Here is a 15,195-nt window from a genome sequence, read left to right on the forward strand (position 1 = left end):
ATCTGAGTGTTAATGATACCTTGGATTGCCTTTTGGCATTATAAGGTTAGGTGAGGGGTCCATTGAAGGTTGTTACTTGGTTATCTGACGCTAGTGGATTAATCAATAAATTCATAATCCAAATGTGTCATTGATTTTGTCTTATAAATTTATTTATTAAGTGTCAATCGAAATTATTGGTTAAAAAAACCTTTTGACCACATTTTAGATTAAAAAAAACTATCATAACAATTTTATAAAAATTTTATTCTCTTTACACATAATATTGTTATATTTTTATTTTATTTTGTACTATAGCAAAACAAATAATATTCTTTACTTTTACATTAGTAGTATGTACTTATCTACCGTCTCATGTAAACTGTGAAATCTAATTTATTTGGAGTTTTAATAAACTATTTTATATTTTTCTACTATAGATGATAGGAATATAGATTTTTTATTTCAGTTTTTAAAACCTTATATATTTCTGAATTTCACTTACTTTCATGAGCTTTTAAACTAAATTAGGATTGTAATGATGGAACTTCATAAATAGTTTATTTAAAACAAAGGATGGCACCTGTTACATTTTAAACGAGCTCTTCATTGTAAATGGAAGCTGCCTCGTTAACCGACAGCCTTTTGCCATTAATCATGAAGACAGCTATAGCGTTAGATTTATCATGAACCTCTTGTAGTGGCGATCTGTTTCGTTTCATTTTTATGACCCAGGATGTTTTGGAAATGGGTTTAATGCCTCTTTAATACCGACGGTTTATTACCCGTATGCACTGTATAATATACAATATACAACTCGATGGTAATCCATTGTTATCGGTACAAGTTTTTTCCTGCATCTTGCTTGATACTTGTATGAAATTAATACTACAAGTATATCACCGAAAAGAAAGCTATTGATCTTTAACTCGTGTACAACTATGAATGTATACTATGGCATATACAAAATACAACATGCTAGGCTAAAATATTGAAATATTAAAAATTGTATTTTATTATAAATAATTGTAATTGTAATATATGAAATAAATTGGAGTCGTGGCAAATATAACCTAAATTAGAGTTAATCGGAATATTTATGAGAAAAAAAAAAAGTGGTATTCCTTTGGAAATCGAACTGTTACAGACTAACTATGAAAGAAAAATTATAAAAACAATAAAAAATTCCTGATTTTATTGACTCTTGATTTGTTTTAAAAAAATTAAAAACCGCTTCATGGTAAAGTTCTTGAATTATTTTTTAAAATTAAATTATAATTATAACTCTAAATTAATATTATAGGCCGAAAACAATCCTGATTGTCGAAAAGATTAAAATATTTTATGTTCGATAAATATTAAAATAATAATAACAATATTTACTTGTTGGTAATCCATAAATTCGTGAAATCATGCAGAAAGAATAAATATAAGTATACAACAAAGAATAATTAATTATTTAATGAATACAATATTTATATTTGATTCAGGATATACAATAAAGTTTAATACAACTTTTCACATACAAGAATCAATTTATTTGTAAGTAAAAATAAACATGTAGGGAAAAACCCAGCATAATTTCGAAAAATGATATACAGGTTGTCACTTATGTTTGGTATAGAAAATATTTTATTCGTTTATAATTGCTTCTGGGGATATTAGTTTTTGTATAATAAACTACTTCAGTTATTAAAACATTTAAAGAAGGTTGTTTGTGTATTCTTGTATACGACCCATATTTAAGTCTGAATGTTTCTTTGTGATTTTTGTGTAATATGAATAATTGTTAACTATTCTGAGGCTGTTGTTTTTAAATGCTTTAAGTGGATTTAGTTAAGCCTCAAAAGGTGGACTGAGGTAAGTTAAAATACGTTTTTGAAATTTTAGAATTACAACAGAAAAACATTGTATAGATTGCTTTCCGAAAGTCTCTTCTTTTTTTTTTTTTTTTTTTTTTGTTCAACTAATTTGTTTCTAATATAGGAGTTTATTGTCAAGCGTCTAGACTTTCACGGATTTAAATTCTTAATATCCAGATAATATAAATTCTTTAATCTGTATTTGTAAATATGCTATGAAAGGATGTTGTGTTATCCTCTTTCCATTCAAAATCCATAATTTACTGGAATCCTAAAATGGATTTAATCTTGAGCAGAGGTTTCTTGTCTAGGGTCTTCTCCAAGACACTCCCCTCGTACATTCTTGAAGATGGTGACTCCCTGGAGATAGTGAGTTCCAAATTTATGTAAATCCAGATGTGACGGTTTCAATTAGTGCACCCTCCGCAACAATTTGTGGCTGCGTGCCTGTGGTTCCTGTCAGGGATTAGTTCCTTAGGATCTCGTAACGTGTTCCGTTTACTGATTTGTAGCAGGTTTATAAGTAACCTGTTCCTATTGACAAACCGGCTAGAGTTATTATTGCATGCCGCTAGATATTTTTCAAGTATTTTTAGATACGAAAAGATTTAACAAAATTAAATTGTCGAAACAAAATGTGACAACTGGAACAACCATTTGTTTAAATATCCAAATAATACACTATTAAGTATAACATTTTAAATATCCTCTATTCATAGTTATGAAATATGAAACAAATTTAGTGTATAAATAAAACTGTACCGCTAAACCCATGAGGGGCTTATGTACTTTGTACATAACGAAAATTTAGCTAGGATTAATAATATTAAATTTATTAAAATGTAAAATGAATACTAAATTTATTTACTTAAGTTCGGAACAGAGGGGCTATCAATTAATTTTTGCGCACCAGGTCATTAATAAGTTGGCTTAATCTTGTTTATAGATTGATCATCTGAAATAATTAAACTTAGAAAAATGTGTAAAAGAAGGCTCAATACGATAAGAAGAAAGTGAAATACGGTCATAAGTGATTTTATAAATATATTGATCTGATTAAATTAAATATATATATTTTTTTCAAAATTGTATAATTTATTCCAAAAATTAAATTGGAAAAATAAAAAGTATTCTAAGCTCTGTATTTTTTTAAAATTGATATCTTTATAAATAGTTATAACTAACTAACATGTGTAGCAGGTAGAAGTATTGTTATTTAACTAAGGTTGTAGTTAGCAATTAAAAATGAGAAAAAAATAAATAAATTGAAGTACAGAAAGATATATTTCATTTGTAAACTCCTATTATTTATTTTTGTTTTTACTATTGATTATTTGTATTTTCCTATTATCATTTTACTATTCAGTGTGAAATAGTAACTACGTATATGGCAACGTAGCCCAACTGTCTATTATCAACAAGTGTATACTCCGCAGTATTACGATATTACAAAATGTAGAAAAAATATTCAATCTTGCGTTAACCATCTTGAGATTGCCCACAACTAATACGGTGGCACTTTCTGCCGCAACCGATTCAAACCACTCTCTGAAGCATGTCTCATCGGCATTTTACGCTTTCCAGAGCACTGTGACAAGCGGTTTCCTTCAGTGCAATAATGATATTTCTGTCTCTCTTCCAGTACAGGCATATAATTTGATCATTCCTCAACTTCTCCAGTACAAGGTACATTGATTTCTCGTTGATAGCTTCCTTGTGGATTGCTTGATGATTCAAGTAGAATGGAAGTCTATATTCCAGCCAGAAACACCTTCTGAATCCGTTATCCTGATTAGCTATTACGCAATGTCTGTTACAAAGAAGATGGAGGGAAAAAAAAAAGACAAACAAAGGAGAAGATAAAGCTGAACCTGAATCCTGTGAGGAAAGGGTCAGCCAATTAGAGTTGAGATGTGCTACGCCCACGTTTCTTACAGGACCGTCTCTTCTTTAGAATATTACTTATTGGCTGTTATAAATTATCAGAGAAATCTTATTTTTATCTTTTATAAAAGTATAGAAGTATTCTTCAATTATAATTGTTTTTTTAAGATTTAAATAACTTCAATGATTTTAAAATCTACGAAGCCAGTCAAATCGCTTACCAGCTACACATTATACAGCTGATTCAGAATAAGTGCACTTTAATCTTAACTTCTGATTGATTAAAACACATTTAAAATTTTTTAAAATAACTTTTTGTATAAAAATAAAATACTTATGTAATATTCTTCTATATTAACTTCTTAAACATCATATGTTTGAAGTGTGGCTGTCTTAAAAAGTATAAAAATAAATAAATACATTAATGGCTTTTAAGTTACTTTAATTTTTACATAACTGAATTATTTTTAATACTAACATAACTCAAGTTTTAAAAATAAAGTTATACGAAAATACAGAAGTTTTATAAAACGGAACGAATAAAAAAAATCACGAAGATTTATCTTAATTGTTGTTTAGTGCATTTCTCGAAAATCTGATTCCGTGAGGAGAGATTGGAGAGAAGTTAAAGAGTGAGAAGTATTAGTGATCGAAAATTTGTCTTGGACTAGATTTTTTTTTTAAGTTTATATTTCATAAAATATATACCTCAATAAAAATTATATATACCTCTAAAAAAAATCTGACGGTGGAACGCGATTTTGACCAAATCACCTTCTTCCACAGGATTCGTTTTCTAGGCTGAGTGGACTCCAGGGGATCCCGAACCCACAGGTTTGACTCATGGCTACAATAATATAATAAATATCTGTCTCAGGATTCGAACTGGGTCCTTATATATTGGTGGTAGTAGAGCATACTGGAATCTTTATAATAAAACAATTAATGATTGAACATAATGAAACATAAGGAGGAGCATGTCACCCTAACGATTCCTAATTACCTGGCACCACACTGTGCTTTTCGGCTTATGATAAAGTGATGAGACTGTATGTTGTTGAGATTGGCAACAATGAACTGGAGAGATTCAGCTCTGCGGGGTTACAAATGGCCGCCCTAGCTGACAGCATTCTCTGCAATTTGTATACACCTCCGGAATTCCTGTTAGCTATTCTAGCATGCACTGATTCAGTCTATGCTAAAGGACTCTCTTTGGATCTACCCATCTCTACAGATTCTTTACCATGTTTTCCTAAAAAATTTTTGTAGAGGAACAAACAGCTTCTAGTAAACGTGGAGAAAGATCTATGATTGTTTTTTGAAAAATGTTAATTTTAAAAATTATAAGGCTAATTTTGAAAATCCCGTATTATTTTGTAGCATTTAATCTACGCAATGATCTAAAATTGAAGCCTTATCTTTAAATTATCTATATGAATTTTTTATTTAAAGGATTTTCATTGATTGTAGCGTTTTTTCCTTCTTTTTGCTAATATATTGTTTCATATTTATTTATTCTGAAAAATGAGTACTTTCATAATAGATTTGTAAAGTATATATTGCCGGTATATCCCCGTTTTGCTTTGATAGATAGTGGCGTGTTTGTGGCTTTAGCGCACTTGCTCAGCCTCTACTGGCTCACTACCAGTGATGCGGCGAGAGGGATGCGCTGGGATCTTTTGAGCTCTGCTCTACCCCTCACACGTGGGGTATAGAGTGGGCTCAGGGATCCTCAGGGTGATTGTGTAAATATTGTATATTAGAGTGTAAATTGTGACTATAGACTATATTATTTTATCATTATGTTATTTTATTTATTTATTTTTCATACAGATAGTTTGATTATGTTCATTTTGTTTATTCTTCTGTTTCTATATATTTTAAGAGAGTTTTTTTTTTTTTTTTCATTTATTTAATTTTATTTTAGTATGAATGTGATCATTCATCACTATTACCTATTGCCCAAAACTGTGTGGCAGATTGTAATATCAATAAATAAAAAGTATTATTTAAAAAAAAAAAAAAAAAGATACTGGCACATCTGGCAAAAACAGTTTTAATTTTGTTTTGAATTCGACTTATTATTATAGTACTGTAAACTGTAGGCGTATTCCTATGTCAGCAAAATTTAAGTTGATCATTACAAAATTACTGTTAATTAATACATTACATAAATAGATGCCTCTAAGTTTTACCTTTAACTTAAATAACAACCAATGATTTGCTGCAGGATCATTTAATCCACCCTTGTCATCTTTGAGCAGTGTTTCCAAAAAATGAAATTGAGATTGATACAAATGAGATCCATCTTTGTAAAATAATTTTAATTTGATTAAAAAGAAATGAAGAAGTAGTAAAGGCCCTCAATAGAAAGAAGGCTTATGGTACACAATTTAAAGATTATAAATTCATATCATTGAAATATTCTTTATTTTGATTTTTAAATGTATTTAGTTATTGATAGTTACGTATTTAGTTCCCATTTTCCTTAAGATGATGAAAAAATGCAATGCAGTAGTGGTTGGTAAAGTTACAGGACGATTATTTTTAATTTGACATAAAACTATAAAACATTCTAGCTATATTAGAATAAGAAATATCTGTATTATTCCTTAAATGTAGTTAAGTACAGATTAGAAAGCATTTTATGTAAATTATAAATTGGCCCATTATTTTCAACTAAAGGAATCAATTTTTTGTTTTAAAATTTTTTTTTTAATTATTTCAAAACAGTTATATATTTACATGCTTTTAACTTCATGATTAAAGTATTAGTCTCCCTAATTCATATATATCTAAATTTATATTTACCTATTCCTTCAATGTCAATTGTGAAAAGCTGATTTATGAAGAGATGTTAAAATTTACCTGTAGTTATAGAAGATATTAATTGTTAACAGACCACGGAGACTGAGGATGAAGGCGATGGTGGAGAGAGTGGTGCTGAGGACAGTTCGCGGGGCAGCTCTGTGGCCAGTGAAGAAACCCCCTGTGATATTGGCCTTATGGAGCGGCTCATCCGCAGCCACCCCGTCTGGTTCCTACCTGGCATCCAACGGGCTGGGGCTTTCCATCTCCTCCAGGGAAAGGAAGAGGGGGTAAGTACTTATTATTATAAATTAGTAAAGTAGTATAAGTTTATTTAAATGAATTGGTTAATATGAAGACTGCTACTTACCAATTACTTGTTAAAAACACATTACTTCGAAGTACTTCATTTCTTCCTTAATTAATCTTATTTTGGACCTCCTCTAATTCCACAATCCTATCACACAATACATACTCCTATTTCTCTGATCTAGAATTGCTTCAGTATTGACTTGCTGCAATTGGAAAATTCTTTACTTCTTTTTCTTCCACCCATTTGCCTTTCAGTGTGGCTGCTTCAAGATTTTGGAGAGATTCCTCATTTCTCTTATGGTCTTCCTTCAGCATCTCCCTATTTGTTTTATGTGACTGATTTTAAGTTCTTGGTTGCCCTATTGGTCTTCCCACTTGTTTCATGTCCTTCAATTTTGTTAGGTATCTGTGATGGTCCATATGGCAGACATGTCTATACCATTTTAGTTGCCTCTTGTCAAAGGTTTCTGTCACTAGGTATCTATTCAGCTCCTCCTTAATCCTGTCATTCCATACATATTGTTTCCATGTTTTCCTCACAATGCTCCTAAGAAAATTCATTTCAGAGATAGTAATACCTTTGGAGCCTTTCATTCAGAATTCAGCTCTCTTCTCCATAGAGAAGTACTGGAAGATAATTAGACTTGAATGGATGGAGTGTTATAATCTGAGCCACCTTTCTTTATCCGATTACAAAATTACAGTTCTGGTAATAGACAAAATAACCCTTGGAGATTCTGCTCGAGATTTCTGAATCAATTTTACAAGATCTACTGATCACTATAAAATTAATTTTTCCCCTCATCCTAATCTATGTTACTCTCTTTTTTTCATTATTTAAATCCCTTTTATTGACCCTAGTGCTATCTTTTAAGCATCAGTAATCTGTTACTCTCTTGATTTCCTGTTGTATATTTGTAAATATCAACATATGTTCTACTTTTATTTACTTATTTTCTTATATTTATTTTGTTAATGCTGCTTACTCAATGAAGTGGGTTAATGTTATTATTTTAATGTGAAATAGTTTATTCTATTTTAATTATTCTGGCTAAACAAATTGGTTTACTATTCTTCTTCTGTATATTTTTTCTAAATTTCTTTTTTTATATCTTTTCCATTATTAAATCTTATAAATTATTTTATGTTAGTATCAAGTCACTGAAAAAAGAACTAATTCTTGTTTAATTTTGTTCTTTAAATTTTATAATTGATTTTTTACAAACAGATCTATTTTGTAGTAATTTTTCAGTAAATTTACTGATGAACTTAAGGTTCGTTCGCTGTTTGTTCTCTTTAGTTAAGAATTAATTATTGAATATCATCATCATTTTATTTATCATATTTTACAAACCCTGGTTCATAATTGAAACTTTTACTTTACAGTGATTAGTTCACATAACTCATAAAATAAAACAATGCTATTCTAATAGCTCCATTATTAGTATATATATATATTATATTAGTATAATATACTAATTCTGTTATAGAAACTGCAGTAGATACTTTTTTTATTACTATCTCTTAGATATCAAATATTTTAAACAATTTATGTGTATTTTTTTTTTAAGTAATTAGAATTAGGTATAATATAATAAAACATAGATTTAATTTCTTATAATGTTCTTGTAAAGAGATGGTATAGATTTCTGGTACAATACAGGTACTGGTAATAATGGGGGAAACATGTCCGGCAAGTGGGCCTATTGGTCCTTTTTCCTAACCCCAAGATAGACCAATGGAATGACACTTTTTTAACTTTTATTTCTATTTATCGAACCTTTATGATTTTCTAATGAAATTTAAAAGGGATTCCCAATCTTTAGAGGAAGTCTCATATTCTAGGATCCTATCTGAGCCTAGAAGCCAATATCTTAGTGATGCGTACCGGTCAGAATCTGCTGTGTAATGTAGAGCAGTTTCCGGGACCTGTCCTAGCCTTATGCATTCCCTCCACTCCTTGGCTGCTATCTTCCATATCCAATCAAGGACTTCTTTGTGCTGATGTCTTTTAAAAATGGTTCTGACCCCATAGAAAGGTGCTCAGCTTTGCTTCTAGCGAGCTGGTCAGCTTTCTCATTATCAGTGATTCCCTTATGTCGAGGGACCCACACTAACTTGAGCTTTTTTGAGCTCACCAATGACTCTGATGCCTGTTGCCTCACCAATGTTGAGGTGACTTTAGGTGACTCAGGGGCTTGAAGGACAGACAGACTTTCTAAAAAAATGGTGAAACCTGTCCTTTCACAGCCGATGACTTCAGAGTATATAGCTGGCGCTACAGAACTATATCATTTTATGATTATAAGTTGAAATAGGATGTTTTCAGAACAAGGAAAACATTTTATTTTATATATCTCCTTTAATTCTTCCTTATTAAATTAATATTTTCATGGCAAATTTTGATGTTTATGGCGTTGTTTCAGATCTAATGTCAAACATTTTTGAGCTACTTCTCTATTAGGAAGTGAATTGTGTGACTTCGTTTTTGTCCTTATTTTGTTGATTTTCATTTATTTATTTATTTTTTTTTTTTGCAGAACTTTGTCGTACGCCAGAGCTCACAGACATCTACTATGGCAATATCTGTGAGATTACCGGCCGGTAAAGGCCCCTATATTGAACACTACCTCATTCAGGCAGGGCCTGACGGGCAGCTTAGCCTGGAGTCAAGTGATAATAAGTTCTCTAGCATCCCTGCTCTAGTTGCACACTATGCACAGTGCTGGTAAATTATAATATTATTATAATTATTATTGAAAACTTTATTAGCTGTTGAAGAGGAAAGGAATATGTTATGTTCTTAATTGTTTTTGATCTTTTTTCTTGTCACATTACTATCACTTTCCTAGTAAATAGTAGGATCCCATAAAAATATTTTATTTGAAATTCAAATATTTAAGTTTTACATTTATACTCAATTTTTTTTTTTACTATTCCTTTGATTTATGTAAATTAATTATTATGTAACAAATTTTTTTTTACAATATTTTCCAGTTTATAATATTATTCAAAATGTCCAATGATTATTTATGGTTTTTACTATAGTGATGAGTTACCTGTGCAACTAACTTTACCAAGAGCTATTAGGGAAGCCAAGAACAGACAACAGCTTTCATCTCTTGCTTTGCTCGGTCAAGGTAAAGTATTCCTTTTTTCTATTGTTTGTTGTGATTAGATAGGAAATTTATCGTTTCATTATAGAATAAATATTATTTTGCCTTCAGAATTCTGGAGGTACCCAATGGCTAACCCTCGGCCAGCACAGAACAGCAGCGAACAGACAGCACAGCAAGAGCAGACAGGTCTTAATAGTAGCCTTCCTAGCAGCCAAGCCAGCAGTCTTACCAGCTTTGGTAGTGGTGAGTTGTTATTATTAGTTTATTTTACACCCTTTGGTTTTAGTTTGCAATGCCTATCATTATCTGTCTATAAAATGATTATCATTAGATAATTTATTACTTTTCATTATTTAAAAAATAATCTTTTTACACAATGTGTATTGTTTTTCACTCTAAATTTGTAGATTTTATTTAATTTGGTAGTACAGTCATATTCATTAAACTAAGTATATAAGAAATTGTGTTTCATACATTTGAATAATGATAAGTTATTTCCTTTCATTTCTGTAAAAGTAAACAATTTTGTTTAACTGTTAGTAAAATAGGTTGTAATATAATATCATTTTTCTGTCTTTTCTTTCTCAGCGATAAACAGTTTTCTTACTTCAATTCTTTATTTTTATCAATTCTACTTCAATAAAATGATCCTTAAGATATTTTGGAATATCTGTCCATCCTCAGAGACTATTTCTAAAAATAGTTATTTTATCTTATGAATAACTAGTGTAAAAGGTATGCAAAATTATCCATCATAATAAGTGAATAGTAAAGAAGAAAATAAATTGGCCATCTTTCAATGCTTTAAAAATAACTATTTAAATATAACAAAATTTAGTAACTATTTTTATAGTAAGTGCCTGTAGAAATGAAAAAAATAAGGATATTTAATCGCCCAGGAAGAAAAAAGCAAAAAAAAAAAAAATTCATAAATTACCTTTGAATAACAAACGACTTAGTAAAGGAATCAATGATAATTATTATATATTTTGTTGATGGCTGATCACTTAAATTTATATATCTTTTAATCTCCATTTTATTTAAATTTAGGTAATAATAACAATTCGGGAAGGAGTCCTACAGGAGACCCTGATTCAATAGTTTTGAATTTAACACCGCTGAATGAACAACCACAACCATCAAGCTTACTATCAACCTTCAAAGGATCTCAGAATGAATCTGCAGGTAAGTTAATTATATCTTTACTTGTTCTGCATGACCTGCTTCTTTGGGCTTTTATTGTATTTAAATTTGTATTTATTAGTTTTTCAAATTAACTTTATCTAAAAACCTTTTGTAAGAGTGTCTATTACTGTATATATATATAGTAGGGATCTGGGTTGAATAGGGTGGGGATATGTAGATAGGTTGTGCACGGATATTATCTCCACAGGAAGAACTATTTGATAAGGTCAAAATGAGCTTGACAGTTGGCTTTTTCCTTTCACCTTAGTATAATTTTATTCTGTATATTTTCCCAATACACCGCTTTTATTACTGTAAAGAAAAAAAAAAAACATGAAGGGACAGAAATTTTGAGAAGTTTGTTTGTTGCTGTGAGTGCAGGTAGCCCAACATCACTGCCTAGCAATTCCCCAACAGAATTGTGCAATGTTCCCCCTCGAGCACCACGACCAACACCTCCTAACACGCTTAATCTCATTAGCACTTCTGCTAACAACAGTTCAAGTAAGTTGCTTCTTTCACTAACAGATTTTTCTATTTTTTAGTAAACTAATTATATATCATTATATTAATGATAATTCATATTTTAAATAAGGTTTAAGTTTTACGAGTAATTGAAAAAAAACCCTTGATTTGTTCATTATATTTTTAGATTATACAGGCTACATCAAACCTCAAAAATGTTTGAGATTGTTGTCAAAAATGTTAATGCTGTCATTGCAACAAAAAATGCCTAAGAATAAATTTCTCGTTAACCATGAATCTAAAGAATAAAAAAAGTATTATTAACTTTTTACATTGATTCGATTACTATCCACTATTGATGTGTAGCAGAAGTAATGAAGGGTTAGGATATGAATTTACATACCTACTTAAAATATTTATTTATCACAAAAAAAAGTTTTAATATTTTCATAACATAGACATTTCATAGATAGATTTCATAAAATGGATAGAACATAATTTAAAAATTATTTGTTATTTTTAAATTTTCATTAAATTTGTATAAATAATGCATTTTATTTTTATAATGAATTAAAATACTTAGCAAATATAGTTTGACCTTAATACATAAATAAATACATACTAGATTGTTGAATTTATAAATGCAAAACTTCAAAAGATGCTGTTCTCTTTAAAATAAATAATATAGTAATCTTTATGTCAAATCAGTACTTGATATATATAAATCTATTTTATTGATGCATGAAATTTTATTGTTTTAGTATAACTTGTTTTTCGATTTCATGTGAATAACAACTTTTTTTATGTTAATTATTTTTATGCATTTATGTTTCTATTAGTTAAATAATTACTTTATACATCTATATTTTGTTTCTAACTTTAGATTAATAAACTACCATTGTCATATGCCAAGTGGGTTCTATCTCCATTATTTTTTTCTTTTTCTTATTCCTAGAAGCATTTAAAAACCTAGAATAATGTACTGAAGAAATAGTAAATTTAGTTTTACATGAGGAAAACTTTTATATGTAGTTTGTCAAGCAATATTTTTTTTCAAATTAATTAATTACTTATTTGTTTATTAAGTAACCAATTAGTTTTTTAATCATGAACAGTAAATAAATTGTTCAGTAACTGTAGTAAAATGTTGATGCTTAACAGACCAGTTTGTTTATAGTTTGCTTATGGTTTCGGTAAATAATAATGTTATTTCCTAAAATCAGTGTCAATCACTCATTATTTTTAACTTAGTCAGTTTTTATTACTACTGTTATGTTTAGAAAACTTTAAAGTTTATTTATAATACAAATACTTTTGTAACTAAACTATTTAAAAAACTAAATCTTTAAAAGTCATTGAATATGTTTCTTAAATAATTTTATTATCATATTCATAGCACATTTTCATAAAGCTTTGGGTCATACAAATGTTTAGTACATGGTATAATAATGTTTATTTTTAATTTCCTACAATTTTATACTTCATGTTTAAAGTTGAAAAAAAAAAGTCTTTTATCAGTATTATTTATTTATTTGTTGTAATAAGTTTTAAAAGATTGTTTCCTGATTTTAAGATAGTACCATTTAACATAAAACTTAAACTTTATATGTATTGATTTAGATTGTAAATCAGTGTCAAGTCCACCGCACTCTTTGGGTATGGTTCCAACAAAAACGCCACCTCCACCACCACCTCGTTGGTCTAAACCTGGTCAGAACTTCACTGTAACCACTACTGTAACCTTCTCAATGACTGAAACTACATCTACTTCTCCTCCTCCACATGTTGAGGTATAGTTCTGAAATTATATTTTTGTACTGTTTAAAGTAATATTTTCCTATGTTTTTATTTATCTCAACTAATTGCACATCAAATCTTTTTGCAGAAACAGTCTTCAATTTGTGATACTGAAAGCTTACCTTCCCTTCAGTCTGGCACAGCCACCCTGGAGTCGAACAGAGCTGGAAGTGCCAAATCCCCTGTCTCTGATATCCTTAGCCCTTCTCAAGCTCTCTCTCCAACAGGCTCTGATCCAAGATCTGCACTGTCACCAACCGGTTCAGATCCTCGCTCTGCTCTCTCACCAACAGGTTCAGCTCTCTCACCGACTGGCTCTGACCCCAAGTCAGCCCTATCTCCTGTGTCTGATTCCAAACCGCCGCATCGGAGAAGCAAGAGGCATAAGGAGTCCAGGCATTACCAAGAGTCAGATATCCTCGAATCACCAGGTGTCTACTACAGGAGCTCTGTAGCAGACAAGGTAAACACCTCAAAAGTATAATTGTTTTATGAAGGAAGATAGTCCTGGTGGCAGTAAAAAAAGTAGCTCAAACAGTATAAAAACAATTTAATGTACTATATTAGGTAATGTACTCTCTTCATAGTACTATATCAGGGCTAAAAACAAAATACAAAAACTAAACAAATATTCTAAACATATTAACAGTATAAGATGGCATAAAATATAATGTAAACTACGGCAGTACTATTACGTTACTAAGTCCCACAACCTTACACGCAATTTTATTTTCTGCAATGTTATAACTTGAATTACATTTACCTGGTGCAGTTCCCTCAATTCAGCATTGTATAGACTTCTAAATTCTCCTATCAACTCATCATTTTTCGGTTTCTTTATTTTATATAATGGTTTATTTTCGAAAACCTTAAGATGCTTTTCTTGGTGTTTGAGGCCTCATTTTGTATCTATAAAGGACAGTGGAGAGGGTAATAGTTTTGTAAATTCTAACTTTTAAGTTTTTGGACAGAAAGTACAAGCTAAGCAATTTCGAAATTTAAAAATAACAAGTATTTCCCATCTTTAACCTCAAATTTATTTCCCCATCAATTTCATTTTATGCAAAATACATGGTTAACAGTACTAACTGGAAATCATTTTCTTTCTACTTATAAAAAATATTTTTGATTTGAATTATGGTCCAGGTGGTATTTGAAAGCCATTTTAAATTTTTTCTCCTTTTCTTAACTTAGTTTAAATGCCTTTTAGATAAATATGGTAAGATAGTCTGGCAACAAGCTTGATTTGAGTCTTAACAATATTAACCTCCATCACTATGTAAGTTTTTTTTTTTTGGACCCTTTATTTTGACTCTTTTATCCCATAATATTTGGACTTGTACAAAGCTTTAAACTTTTAATTGGATTGGCATAAAATTGAAGGTCAAAGAAGGGATTTGTGAGGATTGTGATAATAACAAATGAAATTATTGATAAGGCAATGGCTATAGGGCTCATAAAGAATCAACCCATGCCAAATATATATTCTAGAGTCATAATTAAGCAACTTATTATTTATAAAATAACATAAATAAAGGATCTACTCTATCAGTCAGTTAATGGAATAGGCTGATCTCATAAGTGATTATAATTTATATTTATAAGTATAATGTACATGATTAGCTTTAATTGATTTAATGCCTCTCATACAAACCTAAAAACATATTTCCTTTAATCCATTACTTAAAAAATAATTTTAGGATTCGATAATTAATAGTATTTGATCTAATTATAGACTTTTTATAAATATTTGATTGTTTTTCTTTTGTATTCAGTTTTTAATT

The 15,195-nt window shown here is 29.7% G+C and overlaps 1 protein-coding gene across 17 annotated transcripts in view; it reads left to right on the forward strand.

Annotated features, from left to right (window-relative positions):
* Positions 1–15,195, forward strand: part of spri (sprint) — a 759,753-nt gene that overhangs the window by 685,972 nt on the left and 58,586 nt on the right. For 15 of the 17 annotated variants that reach the window (XM_067052866.1, XM_067052867.1, XM_067052872.1 and 12 more), the window contains 8 exons: positions 6,626–6,823; positions 9,386–9,573; positions 9,894–9,985; positions 10,073–10,207; positions 11,015–11,149; positions 11,531–11,653; positions 13,235–13,404; positions 13,500–13,874. In XM_067052866.1, coding sequence (XP_066908967.1) covers positions 6,626–6,823; positions 9,386–9,573; positions 9,894–9,985; positions 10,073–10,207; positions 11,015–11,149; positions 11,531–11,653; positions 13,235–13,404; positions 13,500–13,874 — 1,416 coding nt within the window. The remainder of the gene's footprint in view (positions 1–6,625; positions 6,824–9,385; positions 9,574–9,893; positions 9,986–10,072; positions 10,208–11,014; positions 11,150–11,530; positions 11,654–13,234; positions 13,405–13,499; positions 13,875–15,195) is intronic. The other 2 variants (XM_067052873.1, XM_014426240.2) reach the window with 1 other exon arrangement.

Source organism: Halyomorpha halys, unplaced genomic scaffold (genome assembly GCF_000696795.3).
Source record: "Halyomorpha halys isolate HHAL.00 unplaced genomic scaffold, Hhal_1.1 Scaffold29.1, whole genome shotgun sequence".
Lineage (NCBI taxonomy): Eukaryota > Metazoa > Arthropoda > Insecta > Hemiptera > Pentatomidae > Halyomorpha > Halyomorpha halys.